The 24,489-nt window shown below is 58.6% G+C and overlaps 4 protein-coding genes across 9 annotated transcripts in view; 2 read left to right on the top strand and 2 right to left on the bottom strand.

The window, feature by feature from the left end:
• Nucleotides 1–352: 352 nt before the first annotated feature.
• On the bottom strand, nucleotides 353–1,513 carry UBA52 (ubiquitin A-52 residue ribosomal protein fusion product 1). Of its 2 annotated transcripts, none has more exons than XM_059489574.1 (5): nucleotides 1,418–1,513; nucleotides 965–1,083; nucleotides 786–872; nucleotides 593–695; nucleotides 353–493 (listed from the first exon to the last, which is right to left on the bottom strand). In XM_059489574.1, the coding sequence occupies exons 2-5, from the start codon at nucleotides 1,065–1,067 to the stop codon at nucleotides 400–402; spliced, it is 387 nt and encodes a 128-aa protein (XP_059345557.1). In that variant the 5' UTR covers nucleotides 1,068–1,083; nucleotides 1,418–1,513; the 3' UTR covers nucleotides 353–399. The 2 variants fall into 2 exon arrangements, with proteins under 2 accessions (XP_059345557.1, XP_059345558.1); XM_059489575.1 differs by having other exon boundaries at nucleotides 1,409–1,510.
• Nucleotides 1,514–2,188: 675 nt separating this feature from the next.
• KXD1 (KxDL motif containing 1) lies at nucleotides 2,189–4,878 on the bottom strand. 2 transcript variants are annotated; one of them, XM_059489571.1, is made up of 5 exons: nucleotides 4,665–4,878; nucleotides 4,291–4,391; nucleotides 4,056–4,208; nucleotides 3,640–3,686; nucleotides 2,189–2,760 (listed from the first exon to the last, which is right to left on the bottom strand). In XM_059489571.1, exons 2-5 carry the CDS (start codon nucleotides 4,383–4,385, stop codon nucleotides 2,528–2,530), a joined length of 528 nt encoding a protein of 175 aa, XP_059345554.1. In that variant the 5' UTR covers nucleotides 4,386–4,391; nucleotides 4,665–4,878; the 3' UTR covers nucleotides 2,189–2,527. The 2 variants fall into 2 exon arrangements, with proteins under 2 accessions (XP_059345554.1, XP_059345555.1); XM_059489572.1 differs by lacking the exon at nucleotides 4,665–4,878 and adding an exon at nucleotides 4,463–4,481 and having other exon boundaries at nucleotides 4,291–4,364.
• FKBP8 (FKBP prolyl isomerase 8) lies at nucleotides 4,763–11,979 on the top strand. 2 transcript variants are annotated; one of them, XM_059489557.1, is made up of 9 exons: nucleotides 4,763–4,821; nucleotides 5,369–5,647; nucleotides 5,919–6,088; nucleotides 6,347–6,435; nucleotides 7,303–7,520; nucleotides 7,593–7,765; nucleotides 7,848–7,925; nucleotides 10,225–10,362; nucleotides 11,169–11,979. In XM_059489557.1, the coding sequence occupies exons 2-9, from the start codon at nucleotides 5,383–5,385 to the stop codon at nucleotides 11,253–11,255; spliced, it is 1,218 nt and encodes a 405-aa protein (XP_059345540.1). In that variant the 5' UTR covers nucleotides 4,763–4,821; nucleotides 5,369–5,382; the 3' UTR covers nucleotides 11,256–11,979. The 2 variants fall into 2 exon arrangements, with proteins under 2 accessions (XP_059345540.1, XP_059345539.1); XM_059489556.1 differs by lacking the exon at nucleotides 4,763–4,821 and adding an exon at nucleotides 5,031–5,062.
• A 1,095-nt stretch (nucleotides 11,980–13,074) lies between these two features.
• ELL (elongation factor for RNA polymerase II) overlaps nucleotides 13,075–24,489 on the top strand; it is a 52,697-nt gene continuing 41,282 nt past the window's right edge. For all 3 annotated transcript variants that reach the window (XR_009420074.1, XM_059489542.1, XM_059489541.1), the window contains exon 1: nucleotides 13,075–13,232. Coding sequence is in view for 2 of the 3 variants with exons in the window: in XM_059489542.1 (XP_059345525.1) it covers nucleotides 13,098–13,232 (135 nt within the window). In the remaining variant the exon portion in view is untranslated. The remainder of the gene's footprint in view (nucleotides 13,233–24,489) is intronic.

Genomic DNA, 24,489 nt, shown 5'->3' with positions numbered 1-24,489 from the left:
CTGAGGGTCCCAGCAAGTGGGCAGGGGGGCCCGGTGTCCATCCAGAAGTGACCAGAGGACTCCCAGTGCATGAGCAGGGCCGTGTAGGGGGCTCTGGTGGCAGTCACCTGCCATGGCTGGGGGTCCCAGTGCATTAACGGGGGGTTTGTGTGTGATCCCAGTATCCATCTGCTGTGTGCACACAGCCAGGGGTCCCGTGGGTGGGCAGGGGGTCCCAGTTTGTGCCCACATTGCTGCAGGCACTGCCCACCATCACCACCACCTCCCTCCCTCCACCCTCCATGCTGCTCCAGCACGGCCCTCATTTGCTGAACACCACAATTTGGCTAAAAAAACCACCAGAAGGCGGGGCTGAGCGTTGCAATACTTTATTAGCCAGCTCAGGCAGGGCTGGGGGCTCTACTTGACCTTCTTCTTGGGGCGCAGGTTGTTGGTGTGCCCGCACTTCTTCTTGCGGCAGTTGACGGCGCGGGGGTGCAGGCGGGCGTAGCACCTGGGGAGCACAGGTCAGCAGAGCCCCTGGCCCCGGGGAGGGCTCTGGGGGCTGCGGGAAGGGGCTGAGGGGACACGGGGAGGGGGCACGGGGACGTACTTGCGGCAGATCATCTTGTCACAGTTGTACTTCTGGGCCAGCTGGCGCAGGGAGGGCTCGATGATTCCCCCTCGCAGGCGCAGCACCAGGTGCAGGGTGGACTCTGCGAGGAGGCATCGGTGTCACACCGGGGGAAAAGAGCAGCCGGTACCCCAAAAACGCCCCCCAAAAACCCCCGGGGTGCAGGGAGCACCTTTCTGGATGTTGTAGTCTGCGAGGGTGCGGCCATCCTCCAGCTGCTTCCCCGCGAAGATCAGGCGCTGCTGGTCGGGGGGGATCCCTGCGGGACGCACAATCAATCACACGATCACCGCGGTGGGGACACCGGGGGAGCCCCGGGGGCCGCCCCGCCGCTCCCGGCCCTGCCTGTACCTTCCTTGTCCTGGATCTTGGCCTTCACGTTCTCGATGGTGTCATTGGGCTCCACCTCGAGGGTGATGGTTTTGCCCGTGAGGGTTTTCACGAAGATCTGCATCTTGGCACCGTCTCACCTGCGGTAGCGGCGGCCGCGTCACCCCGGGCCGGCCCCGTTATGGCCGTGTGCCGCCCCCGGGCAGGGCCCCGCCGCTCCCCGGCCCCTCAAAGCCCCGTTCCCGAACACCCTCCCGGGACCCAGCCCCGCCATCCCGGGATCCAGCCCCACCCCGGGTCTCGGGGCCCTGCCCCGGGATCCAGTCCCGTCCCCGGGGACCCAGGGCCCCTCCCGGGTTTCCAGCCCCCGCTGCCCGTGTCCCGAGCCCCCCTCCCGGGATGCAGCGGCCCCTCCCGGGATGCAGGGCCCCCGCCCCAGGCCCCGGGCCCGCTCCGGTCCCGCACCGCGCGCACCCGCGGCCTCGCTGCTGAGGGAAAGGGGGGCGGGGCCGGAACCGCGGTGCGTCACTGCCGGCGGGGACACCGGTACCGCCCCGTGACGGCTCCGTCATTTCCGGCGGGGACACCGGTACCGCCCCGCGACGGCTCCGTCATTTCCGGCGGGGACACCGGTACCGCCCCGAGACCGTCCCGGCACTGTTCTATCGCTGCCGGGGTGACACCGGCACCGCGGGACAGGGCACGGGAGCGTCCGCACGGAGCTGGGACCAGACCGATCCCCAAACCGGACCCTGACCCAGGGACCGGCTCCCAAACCGGACACTGACCCTGAGACCAACCCCCCAAACCGGACACTGACCCCGGGACCGGCCCCCAAACCGGACACTGACCCCACAGCCCTGGGACCGGCCCCACACTGACCCCATGGCCACAGGACTGGGGCCACACCGACGCCATGGAGCCCAGAGCCATCCCCGTGCTGGTCCCACAGCTCCAGGGTCAGCCCCAGCAGCCATTCCTCCAGTCCCCCGTTCCCCTCTATCCCCTCGCAGGCCTTCAGGACCCCAAAGCCAAGCAGTTCCTCCATCGCACCACAGAAAGATCTGAAGAGCTCCAGTTGCTGGGAACCTGCCTGTGGAGCCAGCAGCAGCTCCGTATGAGGGCTGAGTGTGAGAAGCAAAGGGAAACACGGCTCTGGCTCAGCCAGCAGGGAGAACTCAGCCAGCGCAAGTCCTTTAGCAGCAGGGACAGAGCTGGCGGGCACACAGAGCCTCAGAGACAACGTTTCTTACAAAACACAAACGTCTTCGCCCCCAAAACGGCTTTTCTGCGCCAAAAAATCTACACGGAGGGTGAAGTGTAGCGGCTCTCCTGAGCGCAGGAAGGAGGGAGGACAAGAGGCATTTCCAACCCAGGATTTACTGATTCCCCCTGAAGCCAGCCTGAAGGTGGCTTTACACCTTCCAGGCAGAAGGGCAGCCCCTTCCTCCTCCCTCTGCTTCTCCCAGCCTTGGCTCCCCTCTTCCCAAGAGAGGAAAAAAAAAAAAAAAAGCCCCAAAAAACCCCAAAAGAGCGACACACAGCTATAAATACAGGCTAGAAAGTTCCACAGGGGCTCCCGGTCTAGTCCAGGGTGGCCGTGTCCTCGTCTGTGAGACTCTGTCCGTTGAGGGCCGGGCCCTCGCAGTGGCCCTGCGATAAATCCTCAAACTCCTGGCTGGTGGTGGGGGAGATGAGGCCGGGGCTGCTGTCACAGGACTCCGTGCTCTGCTCCGAGGTAGCGATGGTGGTCGTGGTGCTCTTGGGGACGGGGTCGAAGTCGTCGTCGTCCTCCAGGATGGGCGACTCGTGGATGTCTGGGGGCAGGAGGGAGAGGTTGGCGGTGTGGGGAGAGGGATTGCATCAGTGTGGTTAAAAAATCCCTACAGGGTGTAAATTGGGGGTTGGTTGGGATTTCTTGCAATTTCTCAGGATGGGGGACTCGTGGATGTCTGAGGGAGAGGTTAGCGGTGTGGGGAGAGGGATTCCCTGAGTGTGGTTGTAGCAGGGGTTAAAAAATCCCCAGCGAATCGCCGGGGTGTAAATTTGGGGTTGGTTGGAATTTCTTGCAAGGTTCCCCAGGATGGGGGACTCATGGATGATGTCTGAGGGGGAGAAGGAGGCAGAGTTGTGGTGAGAGGGATTCCCCGGTTGAGCTTGCAGCTTGTAGGGGTTAAAAAAACCCTACAGGGTGTAAACTGGGGGTTGGTTGGAATTTTTTCCAACTTCCAGCCCCCACTCTGGGATCCAGCCCCGCTCCCCGCGTCCCAAGGCCGCTCTTGCAAGTGGATTTAATGGATTTAAGGAGTTTGCTGGGTTTTGGGGAAGCAGCCACAGGCCAGCATGGGGACTTGTGATTCCTGAGGGATCCCTCAGGAACAGAGAGTCTTCCCACAGGAGGAAAACTGAGTGTGGAGTGCCAGGACAAGGGGAATGGCTTCCCACTGCCAGAGGGTGCGGATAGATGGGATATTGGGAAGGAATGAGCAGGAATTCCTCCCACAGGGTGCCCAGAGCAGCTGTGGCTGCCCCTGGATCCCTGGCAGTGCCCAAGCCAGGCTGGCCAGGGCTGGGAGCAGCCTGGGACACTGGGAGGTGTCCCTGCCATGGCAGGGGTGGCACTGGGTGGGATTTGAGGTCCCTGCAGCCCAAACCATGCCACGACTCTGCAGATCCGTGGGTCAGGAATCACTCACTGCTGAAAGCCTCCGGGTACTGCTTTGCCAACTTCCCTTTGAGCGTCCTGGGGAGGAGAGAGCAATCCCAGTCCGTGGGGAGCTCAGGGATCCAGGGCGGCCCCACAGCTCCCTGGGCAGTGCAAACCAACCCCAAAGCTGAGCATTCCCACCCCAAACCCCAGAACACCCCATCCCCAGCACACGGGGTGCTCCTGAGCCCCACATTTTGTGGTTTGTGACCACCCCGAGCAGCTCCCGCGGCAGCGGAGCCCACCCAGGGCGGGATCATGGAAACCCAAAGCTCCAACCTCCACCCGTCACATCTTATCCCTTCCCCACCAGATTTTCCTTCTCGCAGCCCCCCAAACTCCCAACTGTGCCCCACTCTGACACCCCGCCCGCCCCTCCCGGGCCCGTTCCCGCCCGTTCCCCACCGGATCCTGCGGAAGATGCTGTCCAGGTCCTTCTTCATCTCCACCAGGGTCCGGGTGTGGTGCAGGAAGCGCTCGCTCATCTGCTGCATGCGCACGCTCGACAGGTTGTTGAAGTTGAGCAGCATCTCGTTGGTCTTCTCAAAGCGATCCAACCTGCGCGGGGGAGACACCGGGAGCTCGGGAACGATCCCGGCGGGCTCCCGGTGCCGGTACCGGCTGTCCCCCCGGGACTCACATGTTTTTCTGGGCCAGGATGATGGCGTTCACGTCCTCGGCGTTGACCATGGCCAGCACCCTCCCGCAGAACACCTGCGAGGCCGAGGGCTCCATCGTGACCTGCGGGACCGCGGGGCGGCTCAGCCGGGGCACCGGAGCCCCTGCGCCGGTAACGGAGACCCTCCCCTTACCCTCCGTGATACCGGGACCCCCTCCGCCCTGCCGTGCGCCCGGTGCCGGGTACCCAGCCGCCGTGCCCCCCACACGCCGGTAACGGGGGTCCCCCGGCCGCCCGCCGCCCCCGGTTCCGCCGCCAGCCCCGCGTTCCCTCGGGGTCACGGCCTGGGCCTGCAGCGGTGTCCCCGGGGCCTCCCCCCAGCAGCGCCCGCGCACCTGCGGGAGCCCGTCCCGCCGCTTCACATGACGGGAGCGGCGGCGGTACCGGGGGCGGCACCGGCGGCCGCTCCGCGCCGCTTCCGGGTGTGCGGTCACGTGGGGCGCGACCCCGCTGCGTCACGGCGCCGAGCCGGAAGTCCCGGAGAGCGGCCAGGTGAGAGGGGCGCGACCCCTGCGGGCATCACGGAGCCTCTCCGGTACCGGCGCCGAGCCCCCGGCCCCGCCGCCCGCAGCCCCAGGGCAGCCGCGCTGCTGGCGGCCCCTTTAAGGCGTCGGGGCCGCCGCGGGCGCGCGGCTGACGAGCGTGCTCCCCGCCCAATGGCGTCGCGCGGTGGGCGGGGACGGGCCAATAGGAGCGGGGGGGCGGGGCCAGCGCCCGCGCGTCCGCGGGCCAGGTGGGAGCGGCGGGGGGCGCGCGGCGGTCACGTGGGGCGGGCGGGGGGCGCGGGGCCGCCCCCCCCACGGTACCGGGCCGGGGCCGCGACCCCGACCCCGATCCCGCCGGACAGACCCCCCACCCCATCCCCATCCCCATCCCATCCCCCCGAGCCCAGCCCCTGCCCGCCAGGCCCCAGCCCTCCCCGGCGCTCCGCGGTCTCCGCTGTCCCGTTGCGCATCCCCGGCTCCCGGAGGGTCCCGCCGCTCTCCGGGTCTGTGCCGGTAAGAGCGGCCCCGATCCCCGCCCTCTGTCCCCGCTGCAGGTCGCTCCGCCGCCATGGCGTCCAGCGGGGAGGAACCGAGCGGCGGCTCCCCGGGCCGGGCGGGCACCGGCGCCGAGGCGGACGCGGCCCAGCTGGACACGGCGGAGGATTTCGAGGTGCTGGAGGAGGAAGGGGACGAAGACGAGGATGACCTGAGCGAGCTGCCCCCGCTGGAGGACGTGGGCCGGCCAACGGCGCCGCCGCGGGACGACGCGCACCCCTCGGTGCGGGGCGCGGGGGACGCGGCCGGGGAGCCCGAGGAGTGGCTCGATGTTCTGGGTGAGAGCTGAGGCCGCTCCGTGCCGGGGCCTCTCGGGCCTCCCCGGGCCTGCAGGAGCCGCACAAGGGTGGGGGCAGCCGGGCTTTCCCTCCCCGTTGGTCCCGATGTGCCCCCCGGTCCCGCTGTGCCCCCGGTTTCTCTGTGCCCCCCGGTCCCGCTGTGCCCCCGGTTCTGATGTGCCCCCGGTTTCTCTGTGCCCCCGGTTCCGATGTGCCCCCGGTTTCTCCGTGCCCTCCGGTTCCGATGTGCCCCCGGTTTCTCCGTGCCCAGGGAATGGTTTGCTCAAGAAGAAGACGCTGGTGCCGGGCCAGGGTGTGGAGAGCCGTCCCCAGAAGGGCCAGGACGTGACAATCCGCCTGAAGGCCACGCTGGAGGATGGCACCGTGGTGGAGCAGGAGCCTGCCCTCACCTTCACGCTGGGGGACTGCGATGTCCTGCAGGTGGGCGCGGGCTGGGGGCTCACCTGGGAGCAGGACCTCGCCTCAGGGGCTGCAGGGAGGGTTGGGATCAGTGAGATCCTGTTTGTGGATCAAAGTGGCCCCTCTACCTTGCTCATGCTCTCTCCCCATGGTGATGGCTGAGTTAGAGGGGTTTGGAGCCACCTGGTTTTGTGGAGGATGTTCCTGCCCGTGGCAGGAGGTTGGAACTGGAGAACCCCTACAGTCCCTGCCATGGTGGTGCCGTGTTGTCCCCTGCAGGCTCTGGACCTGTGTGTGCAGCTCCTGGAGATGGGCGAGACGGCTCTGATCGTGTCAGACGCCAAGTACTGCTACGGAGCTCAGGGCAGGTGAGCTGCAGCCCCCCAGGTGGGGCAGGGGGGTCCCACACAGGCCTGGGGCAGCTGTCCCCTGCTCATGTCCCCTGCTCACCTGGTGGCACCCCAGCTGTCCAACCTCTGCCTCCTTGTAGGGGTCTCTTGCTACTCACAGTGACCCCAAGATGTGTTAGAAAGTCTCTTTTCCCAGCCCAGGGCTTGAAGAAGGAGTCAGGGCTCTTCATTTCTTGCTCTCAAGGTTGTTTATTGTATCTTAGCTATAAAATTCTTTCTCCTGTCCTGCTGAGGTCTGTCCAGCAGGACAGTTCCATGCACTTTGCCTGCCCCTGGGGCAGTGTTATCTTTTTATACTAAAAATTACATGTACAATATTTACAATAACTTCCCAATACCTATCACCTATGTTAGACAGTGAGCTTCTACTCTAAACCAATCTGTAAGTGCCAACATCACAGCAGAAGATGGAGGCCAAGAAGAAGAAGGAGAAAGGCTGGACACACCCAGTTCCCTCCATCTTGCCCCCTGAACCCTCAGTTTAAAAACCCCAAAATCTACTTTTCCACCCCGTGATAAATTCACTATCATTCCACTTAATTTGTTGTGGCTTGCAGATCTTCGTCTAAGATTGGTAACTTGCTCCACGGGTCATAATCAAACCCACGGGGGCATCTTGGGCTCTGTGCCAGGGTCTCTGAGCCCCCTGGCAGGGGTCTGGGCTGCTCAGGACAGCCAGAGGGATGCCCTGGCTCCTGACCGTGAGCAGGGTGTCCTATCTCGAGGGCAAATATCCACATCAGGGATTTCTGAGCTTGGGTTTCACGGTGCCAAACCCTCAGAGCAGCCCCTGGGGGGTGACAGCGGTGGCCTGGCTTTGTGCAGGAGCCCTGAGGTGCCCCCCAACGCGCCCCTCACGCTGGAGGTGGAGCTGCTGGCGGCTCGGGACGCCCCAGACCTGGAGCTGCTCACTGGCAAGGAGAAGATCCAGCTGGCCAACCGCAAGCGGGAGCACGGCAACTTCTTCTACCAGCAGGCAGACTACGTGCTGGCCGTCAACTCGTACGACATCGCCCTCAGGATCCTGGGCTCCAGCTCCAAAGGTACCTGTCCCCGCCCAGAGAGGGTCCCCGGGCTCGTGGCCCTGCTGTGACCTGCCCTCGGTGGGTGTGCAGTGGATTTCAGCCCGGACGAGGAGGCCGAGCTGCTGGACCTGAAGGTGAAGTGTCTCAACAACCTGGCGGCCTCGCAGCTCAAGCTGGACCACTTCAAGGCAGCTCTCAAGTCCTGTAACCTGGTGCTGGAGCACCAGCCGGGGAACATCAAGGCTCTCTTCAGGAAGGGGAAGGTGAGGAGGGGTCCCATTCTCCGTGGTGTGGTGAGGGATGAAGGACAGACCCCACCCTGCACCGTCCCCTGTCACCCTGCAGGTGCTGGCTCAGCAGGGAGAGTACAGAGAGGCCATTCCCATCCTGAAGGCAGCCCTGAAGCTGGAGCCTTCCAACAAGGTAGGCTGGAGGTGTGTGCTGCCCGTGCTCCCCCTGGGCTGGGGGTCTCCTCGCTGCTGCTGCTTCTCCCTTGTCCCTGCCCCTACAAACCTCAGTGTTCCCCTTGAGAGGCTGAGACTCCCTGGAGCTGCCCCCAGCTCCATGAAGAGAGGCTGGGAATAGCCCCCAGAGCCTGGGGAAGGGTGGGAATGGCCCCCAGAGCCTGGGGAATGAGGGAGAATAGCCCCCAGAGCCTGGGGAAGGATGGGAATAGGCCCCAGAGCCTGGGGAATGAGGGAGAATAGCCCCCAGAGCCTGGGGAATGTTTGGAATGGCCCCCAGAGCCTGGGGAATGTTTGGAATAGCCCCCAGAGCCTGGGGAATGTTTGGAATAGCCCCCAGAGCCTGGGGAAGGGTGGGAATAGCCCCCAGAGCCTGGGGAATGTTTGGAATAGCCCCCAGAGCCTGGGGAAGGGTGGGAATAGCCCCCAGAGCCTGGGGAATGTTTGGAATAGCCCCCAGAGCCTGGGGAAGGGTGGGAATAGCCCCCAGAACCTGGGGAAGATGGGAATAGCCCCCAGAGCCTGGGGAATGTTTGGAATAGCCCCCAGAGCCTGGGGAATGTTTGGAATAGCCCCCAGAGCCTGGGGAATGTTTGGAATGGCCCCCAGAGCCTGGGGAATGTTTGGAATAGCCCCCAGAGCCTGGGGAATGTTTGGAATAGCCCCCAGAGCCTGGGGAAGGATGCCCCACATGCAGTGTGGCTGGGCTGCTCTCCAGCCTTATCTCCACGCCGTGAGGTTCCCTGGTGACCTTTGGTCCTGCTGGTGGCAGGAGTCCCTGCCAGCCCATCTCCCTGCCGTGGGGAGGGTCCAGGCTGGCCCAGGTGCTTCGGGCAGTTTGTGCTGTGGCCGGGGGAAGTGGGGCAGAGCTGAGTCCCCACAAACTGGCTGGGCAGCCCCAGAGTGAATCACCAGGGGCTGGGAGCAGCCAGCCCTCGGTCCAGCGCCCGGGCAGGGCGAGCTCTGGGTCAGGAATTTCCTGTCAGTTAATGATCGGCTGCAGGGCTGGAGCCTGGGGAGAAATCAAAAAGCAGTGCCAGGAAATGACCCCAGCAGGAGCGAGACTGGCAGGAGACGGGGAGGTGTTGCCTGCACAGGGGTGTCCTGGGGGTCCTGGCTCTCCAGATGGGCTTTAATCCTTGTGTGGATCTGCTGTGCCCATTTCTCACATGGGGGTTTCACCAGGATCTGTGCCATGATCCAGTCCCTGAAGGTCACGGGTGGCATGTGGCACAAGCAGGTGCTTGGTGGCCCCACAGCACCTTCAGGGCTGCTCTGAGCTCCCTTGGGAGGGTGAGCAGGACCCCAAACCCTCTGTTTGCCATCAAGGTCAGGGTGCAGAGGGAGCAGCGCAGGGAACATTCCCCTGGCACGTCCCTGGGCAGGGCGGCTGCTCCCATCCCCAGCAGCTCCGATGGAGCTTTTAATTGGAGAGGGCTGGAAAATCCGAGTGCCCGGCAGTGACGTGTCCAGTGAAACCACAAGAACAGCAAATTACTGCCCTCCCCAGCTGCTGCCCGGCTCCAGGGGCGGCCTGGGTGACTCAGGGGCCACCGGTGCTGAAAACACCCAGCAGTGCTGGGCCCCACCTGCCTCCCGCCAGGCTGTCACACGCGTCCCTCCTGTGACCCCTCTGGCACTGGTGCGACAGCCCTGGTGAGCTCTGAGCAGCAGCTCTGTCCTGCAGACACCCAGATTTTCGCGTTGGAGGCAGATTTCCCCAGCTGGCAGAGCTGTGTCGTGGGCACGTGTCCCCCAGCAGAGGGCACAGCGTGGCTGTGCCACCAGGGCCACCACGGCGTCCTTGTGCCACCCTGCCCTGCCCGGGGCTTCCTGCGGCTTTTGGGGAGCCTGTGGGCCCCACGCAGGGCTCAGAGCCTTTTCCTGCCCCGGCAGGGCAGGTGTGGGCACGCTGTGGGTCCTGCTGCAATCCCACTTGACACCAGGCTGAGTTTTAAGGCCGCTTTCCCAGACGGAAAGTGGGAGGGCTGGTGCACGTCTGTGCTCAAGGCAGACACTTTCCTGTCTCGATTAAAGGATAAAATCCCTTCCCTGGTGCCTGGCATCAGCTCTGGGCTCTGCTTGAGCAGCCAGAAAGGACAGAGGGGCATTGGCCCCACAGAGTGTCCCCATGGAGCTGGGATGTGGGGCAGGATGAGGCCTCGTCACCCCCTCGGCTGCACATTCCAGGGCTGTGGGTCCCCTCCCTGGCAGGCGGGGATGGTGCGGGGCCGAGCAGAGCTCGCTCTCCTCCCCAGACCATCCACGCCGAGCTCTCCAAGCTGGTGAAGAAGCACGCAGACCAGAGGAACGTGGAGACCGAGATGTACAGGAAGATGCTGGGGAACCCCAGCGCCGCCAGCACCCCCAGCAAGTGCAAAGACAAACTGCCCTGGGTAAGGAAGGCCTCTGGGATGGGGTGGGGACCCACAGGGGCTGTGGGAGTGTCCCCCAGGTGACCCACAGTGAGTGTGTCAGTGTCCCCTGGGTGAGACACAGCCCTCCATGGGACCCACAGGGGCTGGGTCAGTGTCCCCCAGGTGACCCACAGTGAGTGTGTCAGTGTCCCCTGGGTGAGACACAGCCCTCCATGGGACCCACAGGGGCTGGGTCAGTGTCCCCCAGCAGGGACACAGCCCCCCAAGGGACCCACAGGGCTGTGTCAGTGTCCCCCGGGTGGGACACAGCCCCCCAAGGGACCCACAGGGGCTGTGTCAGTGTCCCCCAGGGGACCCACAGGCGCTGTGTGAGTGTCCCCCAGGTGGGACACAGCCCCCCAAGGGACCCACAGGGCTGTGTGAGTGTCCCCCAGGAGGGACACAGCCCCCCAGGTGACCCACAGGGCTGTGTCAGTGTCCCCCAGGTCCCCAGCAGGGACCCAGCCCGTGCAGGACGCGTTCGGGCAGCGTGAGGATCCCGCTGGGAGCAGGGCCCGTGCTGCGGGAGCCGTGCCCAGAACACATCCCAGATAACAGATAGCAGGCTGTGCCCTGGCAGCGCGTGCCTGTGGATCCCAGCCATCCGTGCCAGCTGCACGCCCCGGACTTTGCTCCCGCTCCCGTCGGCAAGCGCTGTCAGCTGGCGGCACACGCTGTCCCGCAGGCGCTGCCTTTTCGGGATGCCCTGTCCGGCGGGGAGGGTGGCACGTGTCCCCTGCCACGGGCACGGCCCCTGACGTCCCTGCCCCTGCTCTGCCCCGCAGTCCATCCCCTGGAAGTGGCTCTTCGGCGCCACGGCCATCGCGCTGGGCGGCGTGGCCCTGTCCGTGGTCATCGCCGCCAGGAACTGAGGCTGGCACCGGGGCGGCCCCCGGGCACAGGGGCAGTGCCAGGGCCTGGCTCTCTGTGCCGAGGGGCTGCCCCCAGGCTGCGCCACCCCTTCCTTCCCGCGGGCTCGCAGCCCCACGGTTGCTTTCTGTGCCGGAGGTGCCGGATCTCTCTCCCGACGTTCCCCACATCCCTCCTGGCACGGGCGGGCGCCACCCGCGGGGTGGGCAGGGGGTGCTGGCAGAGCAGGGACCCCCGGGCAGCCTGCTGGCAGTCAGGGGCTCAGCCCCAGCCCTGAGGGTGTCACGGGCAGCAGGAGCTGCCTCTCCCCGGTACGGCCTGGCCGTGCCCATCCCTGCTGCCAGGACAGGGTGGCACGGAGGAGGAAGGTGTGGGGAGCGATGTGGATGTGCCCAGGGGGCAATGCAGCGACATTCCCTGATTCCTGGGGGCTGCCAGGGGCTCAGCCCTCCCGGAGGCACCCGCTGCCCTCCTCTGCACATCCCTGGAGCGTGCAATGTCCAAAGGAAGCCAAAGAAACCCGCGGTGGGAGGGATGGAGGAGGGAGCGCTGCAGACCCTCTGTCCAGGCTGTCTTCCCGTGGCTCCAAGCCCCTCGGGGGTCCCTCCCTGCTCTGCAGCCCCCCCAGCGCCTGCCCAGCCTCAGCTCTGCTCGTGGGGGGGTTGTAGCACTGTCCTTGCACCCCAAACTGACTGTGAACTTCCCAAATAAAGGACAATTCCTTCACTTTCCGGCCTGTTTATTGGCACACGTGGGGACACATAGAGTCTGGAGGGGGGACTGTGCTCAGGGGGGAGCCTGGCACCCCGAAATCGGCCCTGGAACCTTTGGGCTCTGCCTGGGGCTCAGGGGGTCCATGACTGGGGAGCTGCAGGGGTTGGGGGGTTCATTCCCGGAGGATTCACACCTGGGGGAGTACAGGGGGTGCCCACCACGGAGTGCCATGCCCAGGAGCCTCATGCCCAAGGGGGTCTGGAGGGCTCACACCTAGGGGCTCACACCTGGGGATCCAGAGGGTTCATGCTTGGGGGGGCTCACACCTGGGGATCCAGAGGGTTCATGCCTGGGGGGGCTCACACCTGGGGATCCAGAGGGTTCATGCCTGGGGGGCTCACACCTGGGGATTTCACACCTGGGGATCCAGAGGGTTCATACCTGGGGGGGCTCACACCTGGGGATTTCATACCTGGGGATCCAGAGGGTTCATGCCTGGGGGGCTCACACCTGGGGATCCAGAGGGTTCATGCCTGGGGGGCTCACACCTGGGGATTTCACACCTGGGGATCCAGAGGGTTCATGCCTGGGGGGGCTCACACCTGGGGATTTCATACCTGGGGATCCAGAGGGTTCATGCCTGGGGGGGCTCACACCTGGGGATTTCACACCTGGGGATCCAGAGGGTTCATACCTGGGGGGTTCACACCTGGGGCCCAGAGGGTTCACGCCTCGGGGCTCACACCCGGTAATTGATGCCAAGGGATTTCAGGGCGTTCCCACCCGGAGGGTTCATTCATTCCCGGGGGTTCACACCGGGGGTTCCCCACCCGCCGCCCCCTCCCCACGCTCCCGCAGCGCTCCCCGGCTGCGCCAGACCACCCTCCCCAGCATGCCCCGCGCCCTTATTTACATATCCCCGCCTCCTCCTCCCCACGGACCAATCCGGCGCGGCGCCCGGCATCAGCCAGCCAATCGGCGCGCTCGCTGCCCACCTCCTCGCCCCAGCAACAGGCGCCCCGCGTGGGCGTGGCCGGCGGAGCGGCGCATCATGAATAATTCATAAGGAGGGGCGTGGCGGCGGCAGGCGGCCCCGGCGGCCCAGGCGCGGAGGGGGAGACGGTCCCAAGATGGCGGCGCTGCAGGCGGAGCGCGGGTACGGGCTGTCCTGTGGCCGCCTCGGCCGCGGCACCCGCGTCTCCGTCTTCCACGTCAAGCTCACGGAGAGCGCCCTGCGCGCCTTCGAGAGCTACCAGGCCTGTAAGGTACGGGGCTGGCGGGCGAGGGGCGGCGGGCACGGCCCCGCCGAGGGCGAGCGGGCGGCCGCCACGAGGCCCCCGGACGGAGCCCTGCGGGCGGCACCGGCGGGGATGTGAGGGGAGGTGAGAGCGGGGAGCTCCTCGTGGCGTGGCTGTGTGGCCCGGGGCGGGGGGACTCCCTGGTGGGGGCTGAGGGCGTGCGGAGGCTCCCGCCCCCCCCCCCCCCCCGCCCCGTCCGTGAGTGACCGGGGAACCGGGAATGGGGGGGGGGGGGGCGATCCCGGTGCCAGGTGCCTGCGGGACACCGGAGAGACCCCGCGGTGCCGCTCGCGGTAACGCCCCGGAGCACCCCGGTGTGTTCCTCATCCCCGGCGGTGTTTGCGGGGTCCCCCCGGGCCCCCCGGTGAGTGACCGCGGAGGGGTCGCGATCCTCCGCCGAGTGCCCGCGGGGCACCGGGAGCTGTCGGTGCCTCCCCTTCCCCGCCCCGGTGATTGCCGGGGGCACCCCCGTGTGCCGCCGCCCCGGTGGGTGAGCGGAGACCCCCGGGGGGTGACCGGGGCCCCGCGGTGCCGGTGCGGGGCTGGGCGCTCGGTGCCCCCGGGAGGTGACGAGGAGCTGCCGTCAGTCCCCGTGAGTGTCTGGGGAGGGGGGCCCAGGGACGTCGGTGCCCCCCCCGTTTCCCCGGTGAACGTGACGTGGGTTTGCAAAGCCGGGGGAGGGGGGGGGGGGGGGCGGCGGGTCCGTCCCCGGTGCTGCCATCCCGGGCTGGGGGGTCCCCCCATCTCTGCCCCCTCCCCGGTGCTCCCGGTTGTTCGTCCCCCGCCGGTCGGTGCTCCCCTCCCGGCAGCGGGGGGAGGCACGTTCAGACTGTATTTTGAAATTTCCAGATTGTCTTTTCCGTGCCGTTTCCTTGAAATGCGTCCAGAGAGCTTATTAGTCATGTAAATAGAGAATAATGGCAAAAGCTCGGCAGCTGGTGTTGGGATGGACCGGAGAGGGGTTCAAAACTGTCATTTTTTACTGTAATTTTATTTTTATTGTATTTTTTCTTTCCGCCTCCGATCCTGCGACGAGCATTTCTGTCTCCTCACCTTGCTGGGGGAAGCTGGGAGCCTAAACCCGTTTGTCATTAGGAGCGTCCTGCCTGCCAGCTTCTGTAGGATAAACCATATGTTGTCACAACACTATTTTTAATTTAGGGTGTTGGTTACATCACATCACTGAATTGGGCAATCTCTGTATGAGGACGAAGGTAATGACTGTACCAGGGTTTATCAACTTATATTTTAATGAGTGTTTATCAGCATTATGAGAAGTCAGGAGGAATAAGTGACTTGGGTAGACTGAATTATTAGCTTTTTTTTCTCTCTGAAAAACGAAACAAATAATCCAAATAATTCTTTCCTACATATTGGGAAAGCCTTTTATTTTGGGTGAGGGAGAGTAGGAAGACTACAGGCAGCTGCGTTAAATATTTTGGGAAGCTATTCCGAGTCCATGTCACACATGAATAGTGGTGTTTATTTTCTAAATGAAGTCTGGGCTCAGGATTGTTTGGTGGCCAACGGCCACTAATGAACTTTGCTTCCTTCACCGCCACCCAAAAGAGAAATAGTCAGAGGCTCCTGGTGATTAACTGGGCAGGAAGGGATAAGGGCAGAAGAGCTGCTTGTTTGTGTAGTGAATAACGCAACAATTAGTGGGCTATTAAACACATATGCTCGTTCTGCATGGGTTCTATAAACAGTTTCCCCGGCTTGGGGAAGGTCTGGGCTTCCTCGGAAGCTGCGGGCCCTGCCCTGCCAGGAGCCACCCCCAGCACACCTTTGCAGCTTCTGTTTGTCCACTCCAGCTCCGCTTTCATTTGGGGCTGCGGCGGCTCCATGGAAAAAATTCGCTCAGGCTCCTCGCGCCGGGCTCGGTTTGAAACGCGGTGGAACCGACGGCAGCGTTGTGTAATGTGGATAATGGCCTGGAATCCAATCCTGCTCTTTGTGTTACCTGGAGCCCAGCGTGTGCAGTCTGACCTGTTTGGGGCACCGGGGGAGCACGTCCGTGCCGTTCCTGCGACGGGGCTCTGTCCCTCTGCCAGCGCGGGCAGGGAAATGTCTTCAGTGCCTTGCTTGAGTTTGTTCTTGGGCTAATAATAATGTATTGGGATTACATAATCCAAAAATGATCACCCAGCCGGGCGAGCTGCCATGTGTTTGGAGTGTCCCTGATGCCAGAGCAGTTGCAGGCTTGGTGTGGAGCTGCACCATGTGTGGATCAGGCAGCAGGGCTGTGGAGAAACAGATATTTGTCTTGTTGGGCCTCTGCTGAGCTGTGCTCTTGCGCTTCTGCTGAGTTGTCTGCGTCCTAGGGAAGAAAATGGTCAGGGATCCAAATTCTGGAGAGGGTTTGGAGCAGCCTGGTCTAGTGGAAGGTGTCCCTGCTCATGGAAGGGTTTAAAACAGGTTGAGCTTTAAGGTCCCTCCCAGCCCAAACCATTCTGTGATTCTGAGATACTGATCCCCAACTCTCCTGTTCCAGCAAGCTGCTCCTGTGTCAGGGGCAGAGGATGAGGAGCTCCAGCTCACAGGGCTGCTGGCTTCTGGTCCTGGGAAGGGTTTCTTTGGTAGCTCACCTGAAAGAAATAGGAGCCTTAAAAAGAGAATTAGCACTGGCTTCACAGGGGACACAGTGAGATGTCACCCAGCTGCTCCTTGTGAAACTTGCTGCCCCTGAAACTGTTTCCCCACAGTTGTGAAACTGAGAGCTCTGGCTGCTGAGCGCAGAGGGCCGAGCAGTGGGAAGCGTGTCCCGAGTTGGTTTGTCCACTGCTGAAACGGAGCCAGTCTGGTGTGCTCACCTAAAACAGCTCTGGCTTCTGCAGGGAGCGTAATTCCAGAGCAGCCTGCAGTTTGCTGCCTTCCTTTTGGGGTGTGTGCTTGGTTAGGCATTGCCACTCCCCCCAAAAAGGCAGGGCATGGCCAAGGCCAGCTTGGATGGGGCTTGGAGCAATCTCATCTGGTGGAAAGTGTTCCTGCCATGGCAAGGGGATGGAGCTGGGTGGTCTTCAAGGTCCTTCTGACCCAAACCTTTCTGGGATTAGATGATTCCATGACTTCTCCCATCACTTCTTGTGTGGCCCCAACTTTGTTCCTGCCCCTGTCAAGGTACAAGGGAACTCCTCGCGCCTGTGCCTTGCTTTCCTCTTTCATTCCTGTCCTTGGTGAGGAGATATTTTACCATCCTCACCTAATTCCCTTAGTTATCATCCATCCTGTATTTTCCACATCTGTTTTTTTAGCAGCATCCTGGGTAAGCCCCATCTTCCTGCCTGATTCAGATGCCACATGGCAGACCTGAGTGTCCCTTGGCAGTGGCTCTGCCTCCCTTGCACTGAAGGTGCTGATGGCACACAAACGGTGTTAGGGCTGTTCCTGGAACCCTTACCTGGGAATTTCCCAACTTCCACGTATTTCTGTAAACCTCTCTCTGTGGCTGAGGGGTGGTTCTTTGGTTGCAGGCAACGTGATGTGATTGTACACCTTTCCCTGTCATTTTGTGTTGACCTAACAATGGCTGGGCTCTGCTCCTGGTCCTGCCTTCCTGGTGGTTTTAGGAGGGTTTTAAGAACCCTTTAAAGAAGGTTGCAGCATCCTTTGGTGCTGGAGCTGAGCAGCACGTCCTGCTCCCGCTGTCCCTCTCTGCCCCTGCTACCCCAGAGCGTTTTGAACTGCAGCCACCAGTTGATTCACTGGTGAACTTTGGCAGATGCACAAATATTTAGTGGGGACTAAGCTGAGATAACCAAAGCACGTTGTCCCTGTGCTCCCCCAGCTGAATTTTGGGACTGTGGTCTCATAGATGTGGCTCCCCAAATCCTCTTCCCCATGCTGCCCTAAAACCAACCGTGAGAGAAGCAATCCCTTGGAAATGAGGGTTAACCCGACCCCTGGGAGCTGCTATTTATTGAAATAACTTTCCAGCCCTGGCTTTTGGAGCAGGTTGTGGAGATTCCTTCATCTTGCTGTGTTCAAAGCACGAAACACAAAATGAAGGCTGTGCTGTCATTACAGGGTCTTTAGGGTAATGCGTATTCATGCTGACTTGAGAATTGAAAGCTGCTCGCAGGTGTCAGGAGAGGAACAATCCGCCTTTCCTATCAAAATTCATTGAATTATCTCAGAGCTTTCTGCATCATTCCTCCTTGCCCGTAACCTGTTTTTTCCTGTCCTATTAATTCACTGATGCTGTAGTCCGTCAAAATTGAGGCTCTTACGACATCGGGAGCATGAGTCGGTGACATGACTGAGTGAATCACAGGAGCCTGGAGAGGAAGCTCATGGCACACGTACGGCTCATCAGCAGAAATGGGACAGGATCTGCAGAACACCCTGCGCTGCTCAGCCCCTGCTCGGTGTTCTTCTTCACGCTGACCTGAATGTGGCACCTCCCATGGCAAGCAGGGGGACAAAGAGACGCTGAACATTGTGCACGAGCAGTGTTTTGGCCCGTGGCAGTTTCCTTTCCATTATTTTCTCTCAGCCGTATAGCATTTGGATCTGCTCAAATTATAGATTCATCTCTGTAGTTTTCAAACGGCATTGGAAGGAATTGTCTGTAATTTACATCTGAAGTGACGTACAGTTGCTATGGGATTTGGTGGCAAATTATAAACCCATTATGCTTTTTTTTTTTATACTGGTGGTAGCAGACTGAAGAACTAGGTCTAATTGGTGATGTGCCAAAGGAAAATAGAAAGTTTGTGACAGAATCCTTGTGACTGATGGGGCTTGCTTTTTTTTTTTTTTTTTTTTTTTTTTTTTTTTTTTTTTTTTTAGTCAAACGTGATCTGCTTTTTATCAGCAAAGCATACCCTACCATTAATTGGAGAGGTTGAATTTGAATTAATAATTTTTGCTCTCTGGCAATGCAGGGGGAAGCAAGCTAGAAGATTAACCCTTTATGTTATTTGTATGGGGCTAGGTTGTTCTTTTTTTAATTCAAGGGGGTATTTCATCAGTTGGCAGATGGATGTCGTGATGGTGTTCCTTACAAAATTAAACCCTTTCTCTTTTTCAGCATATTCTAATTTCTTACTCAAACAGCAGAAAGAAAAGCTTTATAATATCTTTTTAACTTCCATCTGAAGCATAGAGGTCTCTTCAGAACAGTGTGTCTCCCAAGGACCCTGGAGTGGCTGCTGCTGGTCAGCTCCGAGTGATCCTCCAGCATCGGGGCTTTTCTGAGCCCTGTGAAGCGCTCTGTCCTGCTCGGTTGGGTTTGTCCTGGTGCCGCTTGGCACATGCTGGCTGCTGTTGAAACAGTTCCCTTGCTGGTGCTGGCTCTGCTGGGGCAGCAGCAGCGCCTTTATCTGCCCAGGGAGGGAGGGGAGCCTTTGTGGAGGGAGCGTTTGAGGTCTCCTGGGTAAATGGCCGTGTTATCTCCCGAACGATTTGCACGTTTCAGACCATTTAAACTCCGCCTGTGACTTGTGAGCAGAAACTCGTGAAGCGTCTCCAAATCCCTGGTGTTTGTGCATGTTGAAAAATGGGAAGGGACAGACTGCATGCGTCACTCCCGTACTAATTTGTGCCAGCTAATCCATGGGAGAAGAATACATTTTGGCTGACTTGGTGCTTTTGCTGCTAATGCACAGGAGAACGCGTTTGAATGGATGGAGTGGCTGCACGGGGTTAGGTAGACTTTGAAGGGATGCCCTGTGTCTGGGATCCTGTGCTGGGCACCCTCATTTGCTGTAATATCCCGGATTTGTTTGGGTTTTTGGGAAAGGAGAAGTTGGGAGGAAGGGGAAAGCTCACCCAGCATCACAACATCAGGAAGGCTGGGATAGAGTTACCTCTGAATAATTAAGGTTAATGCTGTTTCTGGAGGAGCCATTATCTGCAGTGAACTCAATGCTCATGAAAAGACATGCTGATAAAACCTGAACTGTGCTAATATTTCATCCAGGGTGGATACAGAGGAGGCATCACCAAAACTGGGCTTTGGTGTTCAACGTGCCTTAGCTTGACCTAGATGAATTATCCAGGAAAGGAGGTTGGATTTGCTGATAAGAGTTTTCTGGAGTAGCTCATGTGTTGCTTAGGAACATCCCATGTACATAAGGCAACTTCTGCACACGCTGGTAATCTGGCACTGCCTTCTGACTGGGGATTTTGGTGGGTTTGGGGTTTTTTTCCAAGCATTTATATATTAAAGAGCATGCTAAACCTCTCAGTTTGCTGAGTGCTGTGTGTATCCCTGCTGCACTGGGAGAGCAGACTTCCCAAAATCCAATCCTTTCTGCATTACAGTCTAGAGAAAACACAGCTCCATGCACTTGGTCTCTCCTTTCTTTACATTGGACTAGTGCCTTTTTCTAATTTAAAGAAACCAGCATTTGTTAAACTCAAAAAGAGGTCAGCACTGGTGAGCAGGGCTTGACTGAGCTGTCCCCCTCCACCCACCCGGAGTCTTCCCTGCTCTGGTCCAGGGTTAACCCTCTGCTCTCCCTTTTATGCAGGAGAGATCACTTCAGTGCAGATTTTTGTGGAAAGCTGAGCTGTTTCTCCTTTTGGGCTCCATCCTGTGCTGTTGGGTTTAATGGCAGACGCAGACTTTGTCCTTGAGGTTGGTGTCCACACGTGATGCAGCTCAGCAGGTACCACAAAACTTCCTGAGAGCAACCAATTGCCTCAGTCTCTGTAGTATTTAGATTTCATCAGCACAAACATCCTCTTGGCTACTTGGCTCTGTGTTTTGAGCATGTATGAGTTCAGCCATGCTTTGATAAGAGCAGCCATGTGGCAGCCGGGGCAGGTTCATGTGGGATCAGTGATGGGGAGGCAGGAGCAGGTCTGGAGGAGCTGGGGCTGCCCCAGCCCTGCAGGTGTCCCAGGCCAGCTTGGAGCAACCTGGGATAGTGGAAGGTGTCCCTGCTCCTGGAATAAACTGAATTTAGTGATTTTTTCTCTAACCCAAACCACTCTTGAGTCTATGATTCGATATGAAGTTTAAGCTGATTGTTGTTACTTAGCAAGAGCAGATGTGTGTTACTTAAAATCCTAACAAAAATCCCAGCAGGACGGAAGAAACTCCGGCTCAATCCATATCACTGTGCCCACAGGATCCATATTTTCTACAACTGAGGTGGAAGAACTAATTTAATCTTCCTTCTATATTCCTCCCCACTGAGGCCCATTCTGCGATGGGCTGCAATCAGTGTGTTATGTGCCAGTTGTGGTTATTTGAATCATATTTCCACATTTCAGTGTCTAGACTTTATGTTTGTGTGAGTTTTGTTGTACCTTTCCAGCTCCGGCGCTGATTTCAGTTGGTTTTGGCTCCTGGTTTCTATGAGAAACTCAAACGGGCTGTGTTTCTGCCTTCCCCAGTCCCCAGAAAAGAAGGCAACAAGGGAATGGGTAAAACTTGGTTTTATAAGCTCCTTTGCCACCAATTTTTTGTGTCTTTTGAGAAAATCTGTGTGTGGATGAGCTGGGCTCTGCCATTTGGTGAGCGGCAGGTGAGAGCAAGGACAAACCACTGATGGCTGCAGATAAATCTCTGCTTCTTGCACTGAGAGGAATCTGCTGTGAAAAAAGGGATGAGCTTGATGTGAAAAAAGTAAAAAACAACTTTATAATCCACAGAAGGAGAGCATTTATTGAAAATTAAGCAGCTTTTTACTTGCCTGCGTACACTGGGCTTCGTTTTTTGCCAGCACTGGTGGATGTTGAGGATGATGGATGTGGCTGTGTTAGTTTAGTGAATAGGAGGGTTGGTCTGTTTGTGATGCTCAGAGAAGTTGCTAATGGCACCAGACCTGGATAACACAGACCTCACTGTGACCAGGAGGTAGAGCTGGCTTCAGAATTGCTCACAGTAATACTGACTTGTGCAAAAACTGTGTGGAACCCTGAGCCAGGGCTGTTTTCTGTGCTCCCGGTATATAATAAAGTGTATTATGGCTAAATCGGTGAAAGGAAATAATATTCCCAACTCCTTGTTAACCTGTAAAGCTTGCTGCCATCAAACGTGAAAGGCTTAAGTGCAGCTGAGTGGCAAGAAAAATGAGAGTTTTTCACAGGGGATGCAGAGAATAAAAGCAGTGGTTCCAGGTTCCCTCTGCTCCCCGGTGTTTGAGGTGCCCCAGGGTTATGCCAGAGCCGAGGCTTCACCTCCTCCAGGGATCTGAGTGTCAATTCTTCCATTCCTTCCCCATGCGGCGTTCAGTGGATGCTTTTTGGAGCCCGGCATGGGCGGAGTAGCGAGGAAGCGAATTTTCCACCCCGCCTGGGCTTGGGCAAGCGGAAATGGAGCCTTGGACGCCGTATAAGGCCGGCGAGGCGGCCCTGGCTGGGCTCACCTTGCGCCGAGTGCTGGGTTAGGGAGCAGCCCTCGCTCCCAGGGAGGCTTGCAGAGCCTTTGAAGCGCTCCCTGTGCGTCTGCCACTTGCCCAGGGACGGTGTGGCCGCCCTGCTTGGGTGACAGCAGCTAATTAATTTAACTGCCTGACTTTGTGGGGCTCCAACGGAGGCGGAAATTCGTGATTCAGAGCGAAACTGCTGTAAAGTGACGGAGCTGGGAAGGTCGGAGCCTCTTGTCACGGGGTGTCTGCATTTCCTTCAGATCCTGCTGACTGCAGGCAGTGCTGAGCAGGACTTTGCTCCGAAAGCAGAGTTCCTGTGGCGTTAAAATAGATTTTTGAAAAGCCTGGCAGCACCTGTTCCCCCTGCCAGGGATGTTGAGCCCTCAGAGCTGCCGGAGCCCCAATGGTGACCTCTGCTTCTGCTTCTCGCAGAATTAAGAACAACTTCTGCTCCCATAAATAGTCCCTTAAGAAGTGCGTAGGAGCTCTGCGACCAATTTCTTTTGAAAAGTGCTTTCAGCGACACCCGTGGCTGTGACCTTGCTCCTGTTGCCACCCCGTGTCCTTGCAGGGCAGCTGTGTTTTGATGGCAGCCTGGTGGTCCTGGCCACCAGCTCTGCTTCCTTCTCTCATTTAATCACCCCTCAAAAGAACCTTTGGTTATCTGAGTGTTTTGTGGGAAGCTGCTGCTGCTGCTTGTCCTGCTGCAAATCCCAAACGCTCCCTGCCTCGTTCAGGGCTTCATTCCCTAATGCCCCTGAGGTGGCTAAGCGTCTGAAAGCTCCCGTGTTCCTGCACATGTCACAGCTGCCAATCCCTGGTTTTATTCCAGAAATAAAGGGTGGTTTTCCACAGGAGCATTGTCACAAACCAGTTCTCCCAGCCTGGAGTCCTGGAGCTGGTGGAGAGTCCCAAACGCCCAGCTCTGCTCAGGAAGCGGCTTCGTGTTTAATCTTTGCAGATGTGGAAATGGGAAGAGGGAGGCAGTAATGGATAAAGTAAAACATATTTAACCTTTAGGGACGTGAATGGGATATCTTGGATGTGTTTGGAACGGGCACCGGGGTTGACGTGGAACGTGGTGGTGATTAAAACCAACAGCAAACATTTTTCTGCTCATGAATTACGAACTTTGTTCTTACTGCATTAAAATCTAGAGCACTTGGGGGTTTCTTAACGTGAAGGGGGAGAAGAAACAGATTTATTACCTGGAAGGTTTGATGTTATAGTTCCAGGCATGTTTCCACAACCTTCCTGCAAGCATTTGGAGCTGTACCTAATGTGGGTGCTGCCTGCATCGGGCTGCAAGCTCTCTCATACAATTAAAGCCATTTAACTGCATCTAAAGACCTTTTACTTGTCATTAAGACTAAATTTACTGACGCTGACAGCAGGAAGAAACACATTTACCCTAACTCAGATGGGCTAAGAGAGCAAAACGTTCCAGCTAACTATGACTTGCCTGGATTGTTAAATTTAGACCAAAAATTCTGGTCAGACAATTAAGTGCCGGCTCAGTGGCCACACCACTTTTTTTGCATGTGTGAATTGGCTGAGCTGCCTCTGTCAGGCAAGAGAGATTCTGTCTGAATGTCTGAATTCTCTGAGGGCTGTTGGGCTCAGGCCTGGGGAGGCTTTTCGTGGCACTGTGGTCGCTCCCTGTTTGGTCAGCAGCCCTGGTATGTTTTTCCTCTTCTTATCTGAAAATTTTTCATGTTTATTTTTGGAATTCGTTGTAACCTGAACTTTCTCAGGTGTCCTTGCGGAGAGCAAAGAAACATCTGACTTATTTTTTAGGCAGATTTTTGCCAGTTGAGAAGAGTGTGTTCTTTCTTTTACTGTTTGTGGCTTTATTTTTGGAGCAGGTTTGTTGCTGACCAGCCTGGCAGTGCAAATACAGAGGTAGCTGAAACAGTGCAGGTTCTGTGCTTCTTGCTGAAGCTAAGGCAGCACCTAATTTAACTTCTTCAGGCAACTGCCTTCGCTCTTCTCCTGGAGAAAGCATCCCTGGAAGCTGGAGGAGGCTGTTAGCAGAGGGTATGTAACACAAGGTTCTATCGTGGCAGGAAATCTAGAGAGGTTCTCTTGCTCAGTGTGCTCAGCTGGATTTTTCTTGGGCAGCTTCCCTCAGTGATAGGAAAAAAACCTGGAATATTTGAGTGCTTTGTTGCTTTGTCCCCTGTGGAGATGGCAGGAATTTGGGTGACACCCCTGCTGAATTCCCAATGTCTGTCAGGTTGTGTTCCCTCTGTCCTGGCTGGTGTTGGAGCGCCTCTGTTTGCCTGGAGGCCAAAAGAATCTGTGTCTGAGCATCTTGATTTGACTTTTGGGGTTGCTCTGGCTCGTGGGGTGCTGCTGGTGGGGTTTCTCTGGGATTCCTTCAGGATCCAGCCTCTGACCCTGCTGTATCTCAGCCTCCACCAGCAGCACTGTGAGGAACATCTGAAGATCATCTCCAGCAGAACTTTCTCAGACTAGTAATTACTGTTCCCTCCGAGTGTCAATAGGATATAGCTGGGCACAGGGAGCACAGAACTGGCCCAGGCTTGTTTTCCTGGGCTCAGCAGTGTGAGGCGAGATCTGCTCCGGGATGGTTGGACGGGTTCGTCAATCTGATCTCTCAATTGTCTTTCTATATTTTCGTCTTGCAAGAAAAGGAGTAAAGCCCTGTGGAAGATAAGAATCGTTCTGATGTTTCAGCAGCTCATTTAAGCCACCTTATGAGCACATAGGCAAGTGAATCAGCCCTGGTGTCTTAATATGTCCTAAAATAAATGAGACTTTCGTAAGCAAGTTCGGTGGGTTTGAACTGCTGTATTTTCATTAAAAGATTGCAGTGGAGAACACGCTCTTTAAAATTCAGCCTCGGGGTTGTGTTGTTCATTAACTGATAGTCACTC

The sequence above is a fragment of the Ammospiza nelsoni genome, chromosome 27 (genome assembly GCF_027579445.1).
Source record: "Ammospiza nelsoni isolate bAmmNel1 chromosome 27, bAmmNel1.pri, whole genome shotgun sequence".
Taxonomy (NCBI): Eukaryota; Metazoa; Chordata; class Aves; order Passeriformes; family Passerellidae; genus Ammospiza; species Ammospiza nelsoni.
The sequence above is the reverse complement of the archived record's forward strand: the minus strand, read 5'-3'. Positions and strand labels throughout refer to the sequence as shown.

Bases quoted from the DNA above. Each gene is read 5' to 3' on its own strand.
- UBA52 (XM_059489574.1), bottom strand. From the start codon at position 1,067: ATGCAGATCTTCGTGAAAACCCTCACGGGCAAAACCATCACCCTCGAG. The intron at 696-785 runs GTGCTCCCTGCA...GCCTCCTCGCAG, and splicing joins AGACTACAACATCCAGAAAG to AGTCCACCCTGCACCTGGTG. The intron at 494-592 runs GTACGTCCCCGT...TGTGCTCCCCAG, and splicing joins GACAAGATGATCTGCCGCAA to GTGCTACGCCCGCCTGCACC.
- KXD1 (XM_059489571.1), bottom strand. From the start codon at position 4,385: ATGGAGCCCTCGGCCTCGCAGGTGTTCTGCGGGAGGGTGCTGGCCATG. The intron at 3,687-4,055 runs GTGGGGAACGGG...TCTCCTCCCCAG, and splicing joins AGCATCTTCCGCAGGATCCG to GACGCTCAAAGGGAAGTTGG. The intron at 2,761-3,639 runs GTGAGTGATTCC...TCCTGCCCCCAG, and splicing joins GTACCCGGAGGCTTTCAGCA to ACATCCACGAGTCGCCCATC.
- FKBP8 (XM_059489557.1), top strand. From the start codon at position 5,383: ATGGCGTCCAGCGGGGAGGAACCGAGCGGCGGCTCCCCGGGCCGGGCG. The intron at 6,436-7,302 runs GTGAGCTGCAGC...GGCTTTGTGCAG, and splicing joins TGCTACGGAGCTCAGGGCAG to GAGCCCTGAGGTGCCCCCCA. The intron at 7,521-7,592 runs GTACCTGTCCCC...GTGGGTGTGCAG, and splicing joins CCTGGGCTCCAGCTCCAAAG to TGGATTTCAGCCCGGACGAG.